General features: G+C 37.3%; 2 protein-coding genes across 3 annotated transcripts; both read left to right on the top strand.

The window, feature by feature from the left end:
- Positions 1-2,211: 2,211 nt before the first annotated feature.
- LOC113302480 (peroxisomal acyl-coenzyme A oxidase 1-like) lies at positions 2,212-9,151 on the top strand. Of its 2 annotated transcripts, XM_026551389.1 has the most exons (15): positions 2,212-2,359; positions 2,476-2,623; positions 3,491-3,599; positions 3,716-3,777; positions 3,853-4,062; positions 4,314-4,401; positions 4,478-4,640; positions 4,991-5,189; positions 5,376-5,573; positions 6,326-6,457; positions 6,727-6,847; positions 7,141-7,251; positions 7,652-7,721; positions 8,214-8,397; positions 8,551-9,151. In XM_026551389.1, exons 2-15 carry the CDS (start codon positions 2,486-2,488, stop codon positions 8,758-8,760), a joined length of 1,995 nt encoding a protein of 664 aa, XP_026407174.1. In that variant the 5' UTR covers positions 2,212-2,359; positions 2,476-2,485; the 3' UTR covers positions 8,761-9,151. The 2 variants fall into 2 exon arrangements, with proteins under 2 accessions (XP_026407174.1, XP_026407173.1); XM_026551388.1 differs by lacking the exon at positions 2,212-2,359 and having other exon boundaries at positions 2,380-2,623.
- Positions 9,152-11,436: 2,285 nt separating this feature from the next.
- Positions 11,437-13,645, top strand: LOC113305891 (expansin-B15-like). The gene is made up of 5 exons (XM_026554883.1): positions 11,437-11,488; positions 12,258-12,326; positions 12,503-12,615; positions 12,910-13,103; positions 13,203-13,645. Exons 1-5 carry the CDS (start codon positions 11,437-11,439, stop codon positions 13,540-13,542), a joined length of 768 nt encoding a protein of 255 aa, XP_026410668.1. The 3' UTR covers positions 13,543-13,645.
- The last annotated feature ends 305 nt before the right edge of the window (positions 13,646-13,950 follow it).

Here is a 13,950-nt window from a genome sequence, read left to right as displayed (position 1 = left end):
CAGTAGTTCAACAACCTCCACACTGCAAAATACGTCACGACTCATGCAGTGGTTTCTCAACCTTTCTGCTTCCCCCTCTAAGATTAACCCATCGTCTCCCCTTTGTGACCGAAGCAAAACGTGAACAACCATTTCTTGGTTTACGCTCGTCTCGTACGATTTTGATTTAATTGGAACTGAGTTGATATCAATAGATTATCTTTTGTTGTTTAATAAATGCCCTAAAGAAATTAGAGTCGTAATAATTATGAGGTTTGTAGTGATAGTCTTCACGACAGATTATGAAGCAACTTTTGATCGTGGACTTCTGTTAAGGGATTCACGTGTGTTGTCCAAATTGGTTGTAGGCGTAGGGGTACTGAGGAAACTGAGAATCATGGGTTAATTTATTTGGTCTTAATCACATGAGGTTGCATCGTAGGCAAGAGTGTAGCGGCTTAATTATGAGAATATTCAAAACTAGACTAGGTCACGGGGGTTTTCTGCCAAGCAGTTTTCCTCGTTAATAAAACCCCACGTGTTGTGTTATTAATTACACGTTTACGTTAATACCTTGGTTGATTCCCTTTATCTATTCGTTAATTTGATTGTAGATTATGCCCAAGGTAACTTTGTCTAGTCAACCTTTACAGATTTGAAAAAATTACACAAGGTGTGTCTTTTTCGGTTAAATGAAAAAGAATTGGTGGTGTATTTGGTACCTTCGTCTTTTCAAATTGATTTAGTCAACATTAACAGACTCCGTTCAATTGGCAATCAATAGAGGAATCAAGTTGTTTTGCAGATGCTGTATTGAAGATTTCGAAAATTGAGAACTTTGATACAAAGATCTTGGTTTGACTGTCTGCTAGACTTGATTGGCTAAGACAGCAAGGAGTTTACTTTTGTAAACATAACAACCTTGTTGAACACGTTCTTCTTTCGAACATAAACCGTGTGGATGAAGTCGTTTACTTTGGTAAACATAAATCTCGATTTTGATTCAAGGAATTTAATTTCTGAATATAATGAAGCCATTATAGCCATAGAAGAAGAGCTTTAAAGTCAGAAGAACAACGTCTTTGTCCATGTTTTCTCATTAATGGCTTAAAGATAAAATGAAGGCATTGTCAAAGCGTAACTGAATCCAAGATTTGTACTCGTAAGTTCAACCAAAAACATACAATAAGAAAATTCTGACGATGCTTAAAGCGGAATCAAACTCCATTGTTTTTAGAGGCTTCATATCCATTATAAATGCTTGTTCATCTCTAACAGATGCGATCAACAGATACCCATGATGTCTTACGAGAAAGGAAACATCTTTTCAAATTCAAACTAATATTTGATTTAAGTTTACAAAAGAAATATATCGTTTCAAGTCAAGTTAACCATAACCCAAGAAAGATCCCCTTTGATACCGTTTCAAGTCAAGTCAAGTCAAGTCAAACAAAAAATGTCATTAAAATATCCAACATTTTCCGTATATTTTGTTTAAATCATAATTATCCAAAGCCAACCAATATTCAGGATATCAAGTTACAATATAATATCATCAAATTTGAACTATGAATCATGATTTAAAGACAATACCTAACCCATTTGTGATTTTGGAAAATGGTTATTGATAAATCCTACTATAAAACCTGCCCATTATTTTAGAAAGAAATGAATGGGATTTATCAACAACCCTTTTCCAAAACTACAATCCATATAAACCGGCCTATTATTTTGAAACGAAAAAGTAATTAGTTATTATAGAAGCGATCGTCGCCATGACTATTGCTCCCTCCATTTCAAAATAATAGTGTTGTTTATGTGCAAATTTACACATAAACCTGCTTATCAAATTGGAACGGGGCTACATCTAACATAAACAAAATAGTGGTGTGAACAGACAAGAACTTTGGATATACCATCTAGAATCTTTGGATCGTAATCTGGCTTGTCCCTTACCGGCCAACTATCCCTCCAATGATTGGATACCATCGAACCCCACATACAGATTTAAAGATTTTATTTCCCGAGGCAGCATAAAGACGGTGTGAACAATAGAGATCTGAGCCTAGGCCGGTACTGTAATCTGTATGGATATAAAGCAGCCAACTCGCCAAATAAACAGAGTCGCGGTCAAATAAGCAACGATTACAAAATTAAATTTCCGTTTGGCACTCGTCAGTCACATCACTTAACGCCAACTTTTAGCGTTTCAGAAAAAGATATGTATGTAGTTGGGGAATTAAATAAACGTGCCTGACTGACTTCTTCTCCTTCTCTTCCATAACAACAACACTACCTAAAAAAGATGCCAGCTCCATTATTAGTTATTGCTACAAAAACACATGCTTATCTTGATTAGGAGAGTCTGAGGATAAGGCTGGTATTTCTAAATTTTGATTTGCCGACCATATCTCAGTACAAATACACTAAAGGTTGTTAGTTTTTTGTTCAAATTAGTCTGGTTTTAAAATTCATTTTTTCTCTTGAAAATTTTAGATCGAGGAAGATGGAGGAATTAGATTACTTAGCTAATGAAAGAAAATCAGCTAAATTTGATGTTGAAGCTATGAAGATTGTTTGGGCTGGTTCCCAACAATCTTTTGAAATTTCTGACCGGATGTCTCGTATTGTTGCTAGTGATCCTGTAAGTTTTCTCGTTCAATTCTTTGGAAATTCTTGTTGGTGTTTGTTAATTCGTTATGAGTTTCATAATTTTGATGGAAAGTTTGGATCTTGGGTATCTTTGTTTACGATCGAGTCATCAATTTAGATCATTTTGTGAACAAGGTACAGTGAGACTGTGATTGTCTAAATTATGAGTTTTTGAAATGGTCTGTGATATAAATTTAAGACATGTGTATAATTGGGTTAGGGTTTTTTCATGATGTTTATTGTAACTTAGCTTTTTTAAAGGCGATGACTAGAATATGCTCAATTATGAAATGCAATCTTGACTTTTTAGGGTTATTTATTTATTAATTATTATATCGTGTTTTGTGTTCTACGCTTGACGCAATATCTGTATAGTAGTATTGAAATGACTGTTCATTTGCCACCGACCATGAATTGAGTACAGTTTTGGCCGTGGCAAATGACATTGATTTGGTGCTGCTGGCACCGTATGGCAGAAATAGGAGTAGTGCTAAATGAATTGGCCAAAGATTTAGATACTAGAATATGTAAATCAGGCTATAAGATGCATAACAAAAGCAATACATGAAATCAACAGCTCTGGGAAAAAAATCCAATTCTGATCACCTGTAATCTTAACTAATCAGTCTTGGCAGACATCAACTTTAGCCTTGATTGTTGTCTATGACATGTTACATAATTGACCACATGTATGCATGCTCTATCACTTCAAGTATGTATACCAGTAACTTCTGCTATAGGAACATACGTACCTCTATATGATAAGGTTTTATGCACTACTTTAGTAAATTTTACTGTTACCTCAGGTTATGCATATGTGGATTGATGAATCTGTGTTGCCCTGTTTTCTTTGATTTAGGCCTTCCGCAAAGACAATAGAACAATGTTGCCCCGTAAGGAATTATTCAAAAACACTTTGAGAAAGGCAGCTCATGCGTGGAAACGGATCATTGAGCTCCGCCTTTCTGGTAACTACTAAATTAGAAACTACTTGAGGAATTGTATAGTTTGTAGACCGTTCTCCTTAGAGTACTGTTTTTCCTTTACTGTATGGTCTAACTACTTTGTTTATGTTTTATAACAGAGGCAGAGGCAGCCAAGTTGAGATTTTTTGTTGATGAACCTGCTTTTACCGATCTTCATTGGGTAAGTTACTTTTAGCTACAGTAGTAGGCTCGTAGTGGTTGACAGTGCTTGCTTTTCTAATTAGATGTTCTCCAGGGCATGTTTGTACCTGCTATAAAAGGACAAGGCTCCCAGGAACAGCAAGATAAGTGGTTACCGCTGGCGTATAGGATGCAAATAATTGGATGCTATGCACAGACAGAACTCGGCCATGGCTCTAATGTTCAAGGACTTGAGACAACCGCTACATTTGATTCAGAAACTGACGAGTTTGTCCTACACAGTCCTACCTTAACTTCAAGTAAAGTGAGTAATAGTTCAGAAGAAGTTCTATTTGATGAATACATAAATAAAAATATTGTCAATAGGAATAACAGTTGCCCATCACCCAAGCTGTAAAAAGGCTCTATATGGAGTGAACTGATGAACTTAAGTCAATGTATTGACACCCGGGTGTGCCAATTGTAATCATTCTCTTATGTTTTACAATAATTGCATTGACTAGAATTTTTTTAGCTTCTAGTTAAACTCATCATGTTGTGACAATGTTTTGATAGTGGTGGCCTGGTGGACTGGGGAAAGTTTCAACTCATGCTGTTGTGTACGCCCGTCTTCTAATTAACGGAAAAGACTATGGGGTGAATGGTATGTTTAGCATTTACTTGAGGAGGTTTTCTAGGAAATGATCCGCTTTATTTTGACATATGGTATAATTCTACAGGTTTTATCGTTCAACTACGGAGCTTGGATGATCATTTACCTCTTCCAGGCATCACTGTAGGGGATATTGGAATGAAATTTGGAAGTGGAGCATACAACACTATGGATAATGGTGTTCTACAGTTTGACCATGTGAGAATACCTAGGACTCAAATGTTGATGCGGTTAGTTTCCTTTCTTCCCTGTGTAGGATTCGTTTCACTTTTACTTGGTTGAGGAATGTCACAGAAAACGTTTGCAGCCCACTGAAATTTTGTGCTGTGTGCTTAACCTTAAGAATTTAACATGGTATTATGCCACTGAAGTACATTTTTATTAAGTTGAGCATGATACCAAAATAAAATTTTGTGTTAAATTATGAACCTCAAGATTGTGAAATTTGCATCCTAAATGGCTGACGTATTCGAAGTTTGCAAAATGAGAAAGAAAGATCTAAAGCTTCAATTGGGCTTCTTTTATGATTTATTCAGAATTGATATTTACTCTGTACTGAGATTTCTGAAAACCACTGCAGGGTTTCTCAAGTTACGAGGGAAGGAAAATATGTGCAATCTGATGTGCCGCGGCAGCTTGTCTATGGGACTATGGTTTATGTGCGCCAAACTATTGTAGCAGATGCTTCTTGTGCTTTATCACGAGCAGTATGTATAGCTACAAGGTACAGTGCTGTTCGGAGACAATTTGGTTCACAGGATGGAGGGCCCGAGACCCAGGTACTTTATAAGATATTTTCAAAATGATGGATACTTCCAGTCCCGATTGCTACACCTTTAAGTGCGTCTAAATTTCAATGATCGCAGTTCTTAAATTTAATGCTGATTCGGCACAGGTTGTCATGCTCTTAGGTGATGAATTGCATTCTGATTCGTGATAGTTTGTGATTCTTTGTTTGCACTCAGGTGATCGATTACAAGACTCAGCAAAGCAGACTCTTTCCTTTGCTGGCTACAGCATTTGCTTACAGGTTTGTTGGTGAGTGGTTAAGCTGGTTATATACGGACGTGACTCAGAGATTGCAAGCCAATGATTTCTCCACATTGCCTGAGGCTCATGCATGCACTGCTGGTTTAAAGTCTTTGACTACTTCCACAACTGCGGTATGTTAATAACCACCGAACTATTCTGATGTCTCGCCCTTTTCTTCATTCTCAACATGTCATCATTTGGGTCTGAGAAGATATTCTCTCTTTTTCAAAGCCATATTAAAATTGATTCTGTCTTGCATGATCAAGTTATTTATCCAAATCTTCATGCTTTCACAGTATGCCTGTGGCTAGTAGATTGTTTTATTCTTTATCTTTTATTATCTTTTATGTTGTGTATAATTGTTTATACTCGCCAGTAGGACAATATGAATCAGTATAATGATTCTGATGTATTTTTTCAAATACCTAAAAAAGAAGAAGAGAAATTGCATAAATCAAAAGACATGATGATACGTTGTTCCTCAGTTCCCATCTGCTTGTGTATTACCTGAGCCTTAAACCTACCTGCCTGATGTAATTCAATTACAAATGCTTAATAGCCTTATCTAACTGTATGGGCTTGCCAAAACATGAGTACATATTCTCCTAGTTAAAACTAAAACTTGAAATGCACTACGTGGGCTTGCCAAAACATTAGTATTTATTCTCCTACTTAAAACTAAAAGGCTAAACTCAAAGGTACTGCACCCTCAGTACTGCACCTGATGTTCGGTTGCCTGAATCACTTGATATAACTGTCAAATAGTATAGAAGATTGATTTTTAATTTCTGATATTACAATCTGATTTACCCGGATCTTTGTGATGTCAAAATTAATTCGATCATATTGTTTTCATCCTGACATTTCATCTCTCACTTTTCAGGATGCAATTGAAGAATGTCGAAAACTATGTGGTGGTCATGGTTACCTATCCAGCAGTGGACTGCCCGAGTTATTTGCTGTATATATTCCTGCTTGTACCTATGAAGGAGATAACACCGTTCTGCTTTTACAGGTTTTTCAACTATAACATATCCATCCTCACTGTCATCATCTTTTATCAGTCGTTTATGGTTTTAATGTACTTCAACTTAGGTAGCTTTCAGATCCGTATCTTTGAGAACTTAAATAATGCTGTTTCCATTGCCCTTGTGTGCAACGGACACTACCCACCTTTGAGATTTTTGGTACAAAATAAAGTCAGATTACTGAGTATAGAGGCTTTGAAACGCTTAATAATGTTCACGTGACTGCGTGATTACTGATTTTTTTTTTTTTTTGTAGGTTGCAAGGTTTCTCATGAAGACTGTTTCTCAGCTGGGTTCTAATAAAAAACCTGTTGGAACGACGGCTTATATGGGAAGAATTGAGCACCTAATGCAGTGTCAATGCAATGCTCAAAGAGGTAATATGCTTTCATTTTACTGCTGCTACTCTATGCTTTCACTCTGTTGTCCTGCATATTAACAGCATGTTAAGAGTGGAACTTAGCTGTTTGAAAGATTCCCTTCAAAGTTTAGAATAAGTAAATTTTTACAAAATTTTATGGCTACCTCAATAGTTTTATATTATCAGAATTGGTTTGTTTTTGGTATCTGAGTCGTTCTTCATAAATCACCGGTCATGTATTATTTGCTGTGTTGATATGCTGCATCTCCGTTTTGGGTTCTAAAATTGTCCAACTTAAATTGTTTACAGCCGAGGATTGGTTGAAGCCTAGTGTTGTGATTGAGGCTTTTGAAGCGAGGGCTGCTAGGATGTCTGTTGCATGTGCTAAAAATATAAGCAAAATGCCAAGCCCAGAAGCAGGTATGTTCTAACCTTTAATGAAGTTTAATCTTTAGAGTCACTTCTCTTTAATTTAGGGTGCATGTGGTGTAGAATTTAGTTAGATGTAAACCCGGAATACACTTTCCACGCTCAACTATTGCCTTGAAACGTACTTTTCAGACCAAATATTGGCTAAACAAAACGGGTGAAACATTCAGTCACTATTCCTCTGGCTCCAGGCACGAGGATTGATGAATTATAAGACAAAATGCATCTGTAGTCAGTGGCACAATAAACTTTAATATACCTACTCAGGAGGATACGGCACTTGTATAGTTTTATTTGAGAGGGTTGTTACGTTATTTTTCAAAGTGTTGTTTGTATCTAATTTTCCATATGAGTTCAAGATATTTCCATTTACCCGTACTGCTTTCTTCAGGCTTTGCCGAGCTCTCTCCGGATCTAGCGGAAGCTGCTATTGCTCACTGCCAGTTGATTGTTGTTTCCAAGTAAGTTCCTTAAACTTTCTCAGCTGCAACCTTTTGATCGAGGAAGATCAACTCATTCATGTTCCTCGTAGAGTTTTGTAGTCCGTACTTGTGTTGGAACTTCCCAGAATTGCATCTCTGGTGCACCAATCTCCAGTAACATGGTGGCAGCTAACGGACATTTAACCATTAGTTAGATTGAAACTGGGTTTATATATCTCTTTTTCATCCACATCGAAAACATGAGAGTGCCCCAATCACGTTACCTAATTGTGATATCCGGGTTTTTCTAAAACATACAACTTACCTATTATATATACAACTAGAATATCATGTTCCGGCTTGTGTGGGCCCTAGAGATATATATTTCCTGGTCCCTCGATGTCAGGGGGAGCCTTTACAAGTTCAGATTTAGGTATCATCTCATAGTCCCACCATATGAAGGGCTGAGATATATCAAGTTCAGAGTTCACTCTCCCTTGAAAAATCTAACGTTGTCATATTGCTTTCTAGATTCATTGAGAAGTTGCAACAAGACATAGCTGGAAAAGGGGTGAAAGAACAACTCGAGGTTCTCTGCAGCATATATGCTCTCTCCCTTCTTCACAAGCACCAGGGTGATTTCCTTTCCACCGGAAGCATTACCCCGAAGCAAGCTTCACTTGCAAATGATCAGCTCAGATCACTTTATGCTCAGGTTTGGGCAGAATAACTATTTCGTGATAAATTCACTGATCAGTTAGGTGGATATGAGCTGTCTTAGGAACTAGAGTTTCTCATAAAATATATCTAAACTTTTATATATGAACAACAACTAAACTTCTATTACATGGTGTGTTTCTTTTGTTAGGCTCGCCCAAATGCTGTTGCACTAGTTGATTCATTCAACTACACGGACCATTTCCTCGGCTCGGTTCTTGGACGTTATGATGGGAACGTGTACCCAAAACTGTATGAAGAGGCATGGAAGGACCCACTCAATGACACAGTTGTTCCTGATGGTTATCATGAATACATCCGTCCATTACTGAAAAACCAACTTCGAACTGCAAGGCTCTGAAGTCACAAGTTGCAAGTAAGCAACCACATATTGAAAAAACATAGAAGTTTAGTGATTGGTTAAGTGCGAACATATTGAAAAAACACAATGCTTCAAAAAAGAAAAAATATATGAAAAAATAAATAGTGATTGGCTATATTGTAATTTTTTTAATATGGAGAAAGCAATGCTATGTGCTGCTAAGAATAGAGAGAGTGCTATGAGTCAGATTTAAGTTAGCAAAGGTTTTGAATGTGTTGATCAATTGGAACTTGTCTATCCTCTTTAGACTCAACAGGAAGAGAAGCAATTTATAAGTTGGATCTTTTTTAGACCTGTGTTTCAAATGTTACCTATCTTTTTTTTTTGGAAGCATAGTGTTACCTATTAGTAAAGTTGTCCCTTTTCCCCCTCTAAGTACAGTTGAATTTGGTTGTTCATTTTTTTTTTATCCCCATACGCTTTGTAATTGATTGCTAGCTTAAGTAATTTATCAGGCTTCATCCTTTATATGTTATATAGTTCTTTTTTTCCTTGAATCTTCCTGGTGTCAGGTAAGAAGAGGTGCATTCTTTTCTTATATATGCAGCAAAAGAAATGATATTCTCTCTTTTTGGACCCGCCAGACTTAATAATTTAGTAATGCTCACAGCAGACATTATAGAAACAGATTAGATTATTGTTTAAGTGAAGAATGATTTGTTTTTAACTGGAATTCAGTTTGCGCTTTGCTTTCCGTTGGAAAAGTTAAACAAGTCAGAAAGATGGACCCATGAAATAAAATCAGTTAGGCAGGCCGGTTGGGTATCTGTCGGTGCACGTCAGCAAGCATAAACTGTTTCCATTTGCTAAAAGAAACAACCACATAACACAGTAATATAGAAAGGTAATTACTGATTATTAGTCACGGGAAACCAGAGGTCACTTCTTGATCACTGTAATTATCACTAATAACTTTACGACTGTCCTACAATGAATCAGGGGTAAATTACGACTGTAATATAGAAAGGTAATTCTTTCGTCTTGATTCACAGGGGTAAATTTATTGATTAGGAAGCAATTACAAACCGGGTATGGTCTAGTAAACTCCGTTACAAAAAACAATGGAGGGACATTTACCTACTGGTTCCATAATTCTAGCATGATTTGCTAAAAGAATTTAATTGCAGCGTTTTTAGTTGACTAGTAGAAACTGAAGACGCAAAATTTAGAAGCTAATGCCGTCCACGTAGTTGTATAATGATCAATCAATCAAATCCATTTTTAATTTTGTTTAGATAGATTTTGATGTTAAAGTTTTCAAAATCGCATAAAAACGAACAATACAATGAGATCAAAAAAGGTGGATGAAAGAAATTGAAAACTAAATAGTTGGTAAGCTTTCTTCCTCGGCGTATATTTATATATCTCATAATAATATCAGAATACGTAAGTCCAAAATCTAAAAGTATTTCTTTACAGTTGAAAATCTAATCCAAATTCCGTGGATTTCAATCAAAGCCGTTGTTGAGAAAATGAAGGGCTATAAAACGTTGCGCAATCCGGGGGAGTTTCAAAAAAAATTGAACGACCACTAACCACCATCAACGGCAGGATCCATGGTGATGAAATTCTTCACGATCATACCAAACTTTTTTGGTCCACATAACTGGCGAAGTTTCTTTGATGACAAAAAAAACTAAATGCTTGTTTTCTGCAGGTCATGCAAAAAAATACGACGCACAATCCATTTGGTTGTGTCAGTGATTTTGTTTTTCTGATCGGTCTGTTGCGTCACGAGTAATTTGACGTCCCGATCATGGTTTGGTCAATTTGCCCTTAAAATAATGACGTTTCCTAATTTGCTTATGAGCAGGTTAAACAACCGTGATATATGTACAGTGTCGTCGGCTACTTAAATGCCAACTACTCCTAATCTCGTTGTGTCTGTATTTGAAGTCAAAACTGTTGGAATTAAGTCAGTCTTTGATTAGTTAGAGTCAGTACTGCATGAGGGCCATACTTATTTAACCGTCTTAATTAGTTTTTACGAGAAAACAAGTATCAGCTCGAACGACCTTATTCGATGGAGGAGCTGCTGGATGATAGTTCAACGATACGACCAAAATACATGAACAGACAGTAACCGAACATGAGTCTTATTGAGTGATTTAATTTAAATGGAAGAAGTTGTATGTCATGACAATACTGCATCGGCGTAGAATTAATGCTAACTAATTTGACAGTATCGGGTTAGCCAGTATAAACAGGTCCAAGATAGCTAATAATATGACGACACAATAAGTTTTTCATTGGACCGTCTCTCAAATACAATATCTTTGCTCACCATTCTTAGTAATTTGTAAACCAAATAGCTATAAGAAAACAATAACATAAGTACAATTAATCTGATCGTAGCGGTGGTGGTGCGTTGTAGTCTATGGAGAGAAAGGAATCCTCGTGTCTTCAACAATAAAGAGGCAGCTAAATATAGTTGTTCTTTTGGCCGTTGGTATTCCAGCAGTTTTCATTTGATCAAGTTATTGTAAATTGGAGGCAGGTGTTGGTATTCTTGTTGTTGCTGTTGGGGTGGTCGGTGGTATAATCTTTTGTACCCCGTTTTTTAAATTTTAACGTGTGTCGTAACCGCAGGCCGGTTGGTATAACTTATTTCTGAATTGTGACCCCTGGAGCCATGCAACTGAATAACTGACCATAATGAGAGGGCAATTGGAGTTTGGAAATGGAATGATAAAGATTGGTGACGTATGTAAAAGGCAATTGTGCACGTCCTTTTTCAACTATATATATAGTAGGGACGTTGGGAAGTTGTAAACGACCAAAAAAACAAGAGAGTTTAACTAGCTAGCTAAGCTAAGCTTACTACCGACTGTGCTACTAGCTAGTCGTTAAGTGAGAAGAGATTAAACTTTCCCAAGTCTTTTCTTGTAGCTGCAGAGCAAAGCAATGGCTACTTCCCATTTTCTCTTGGTAGTTATCTTCTTTATTACTTCTTTGTTCCATGATCCTAAGTTGTGTTTAGGTTTATGTTAGAATACGGGCATCCAACTCAAATCCAATTGGCAATGAGTGGAGAGGCCCTAATAGATTATAAACCACAGGATTTTAATTGCCCATACAATATGGGACTAATAATCACAACACGCCCCCTCACGTGTAGCCTCGTTGGGTCTAACACGTGGACAATAAATCGGGTGACACGGAGTAAAGGTGCGGTCAACTGACTCGACACAAATAGCCTGCTCTGATACCATGTTAGCATACGGGCATCCAACTCAAAACCAAATGGTAATGAGTGGAGAGGCCCTAAGGGAATATAAGTCGCAGGATCTTAGATTGTCCAACAATGTGGGACTAATAATCTCAACACGCCCCCTCACGTGTAGCCTCGTTAGGTCTAACACGTGGACAATTAAATCGGGTGACGCGGAGTAAAGGCGCGGTCAAATGAAAAAACATTTGGATGCCCATATTCTAACAGTTTAAATTTGAAAAAAAACATTTGAGCTTACTGTCAGGTGTTCAACCACATTGGGCTTCTGCCGGTGCTACTTGGTACGGCAGTCCAGATGGTGCCAGTAGCGATGGTGAGTTACTGATGAGATAAGTGAGCGCCCTGGATTTCAAAAAAGAAAAAGCCTGCCTAAGATTTTATTCACTCCATGACACTAATTTGAGATTCGCATTATCTTCTCGCAAAACTGTTTAACCGCGAAAAGTTATCCTTTTACCATTTAACAATGGACTTAGCCGCTATATGCAGGTGGAGCATGTGGGTATGGAGGGACGGTATCACAAGACCCATTCTCCTCATTTGTTACAGGAATTGGACCTTCTCTCTATAAGTCTGGTAAAGGCTGTGGAAGATGTTATAAGGTAGTGTAAATCTGCTAAATTTGAAACCAGAAACAAATTGATATCCATTGCTCAAAGTTTTTGTATTGGTTTGGTCAGTTTAGTCTTTGACCCGCTCCTGTTACTGTCACCAACTCCAAATATGTGAGATGTTACAACGTCAAACTAAGTCAGCCTGGTGTAAATACGATGTTTATAGTATTCTCAGTGCTCCATCTGTTGGCGGTGCCCGATGGAGTCCAATAGCAGGGACAGTTTATATTGCTTCAGTAAGTTCGGATTTGATTTATACTAACTAGTGAATAAAATATGCAGGTTAAATGTACAAAACACCCTTCCTGTTCGAAGAAACCGGTGACAGTAGTAATAACAGATTATTGCCCTGGTGGGACTTGTGCTGTTGGATCTGCACACTTTGATCTTAGTGGGACTGCATTTGGTGCCATGGCAATTCCTGGCCAAGAAGAACATTTACGTGATGCAGGAGTTTTAGAAATTCGTTATGCTCGGTAAAAGAATTTCCTACTGAAACATTTATCCTAAATTTGTAAACCCATTTGTAGTTATTGAATGGTACTAATTGTGCACTCTTTTTGGTTCTTTTGTAGAGTTGCATGTGATTATCCAGGGAGGACAATAGCTTTTCATGTTGATGCAGGTTCAAATCCTAACTACTTCGCTGTTGTTATCCAATCCGAAGAAGGAGATGGTGATCTTGCCAGTGTAGAAATCATTGAAGAGTCATTAACAAATGATGGTAACGAGGAATGGTTGTCATTGCAACAATCGTGGGGTGCAGATTGGAAAATTGATCCCGGGAGAGAACTACATGCACCATTTTCCATTCGTTTGAGATCTCAGTATTCCAATAACACCTTAGTTGCTAAAAATGTTATCCCTGTAGGATGGAAACCTGGCGCAACATATAGGTCCATGGTTAACTACTAATAGTTCTCTTTCTTAGAGCATCTGGAAAAGCTCAATTATTAGTATTTTAAGTTTGATCTTTTGATATTTGCAGTTCAGATTCTCGTCTTTTTTCTTAGTTGATTCTGAGATGTGTTGTTCCCCTTGATGATGCCCCTTGCTTGTAATGCAATGAGAGCAATAGCTATTAGCTTCACGCCTCAATTATGAAAGAAAAGAAAATGATGTTTTTATCTTGTTATCTCGTTACTTATGGGCTTCAGTTAGCCTTTGTAGACCCAATAAAGTGGTAAACCAATTCTAAACCAAGCTTGGTTGCTAGACTTGCAATTGCAACCATGTGGTACAAGCACTGGCAAGCAATTTTGCAATGGGAAAATTAGGCTAAGTCTCGACCCATGGGTAACCCATAATATGAGGCCCTTAATT

Source organism: Papaver somniferum, chromosome 8 (assembly GCF_003573695.1).
Source record: "Papaver somniferum cultivar HN1 chromosome 8, ASM357369v1, whole genome shotgun sequence".
Classification (NCBI taxonomy): Eukaryota; Viridiplantae; Streptophyta; class Magnoliopsida; order Ranunculales; family Papaveraceae; genus Papaver; species Papaver somniferum.
This window is presented reverse-complemented; position numbering and strand designations above follow the sequence as displayed.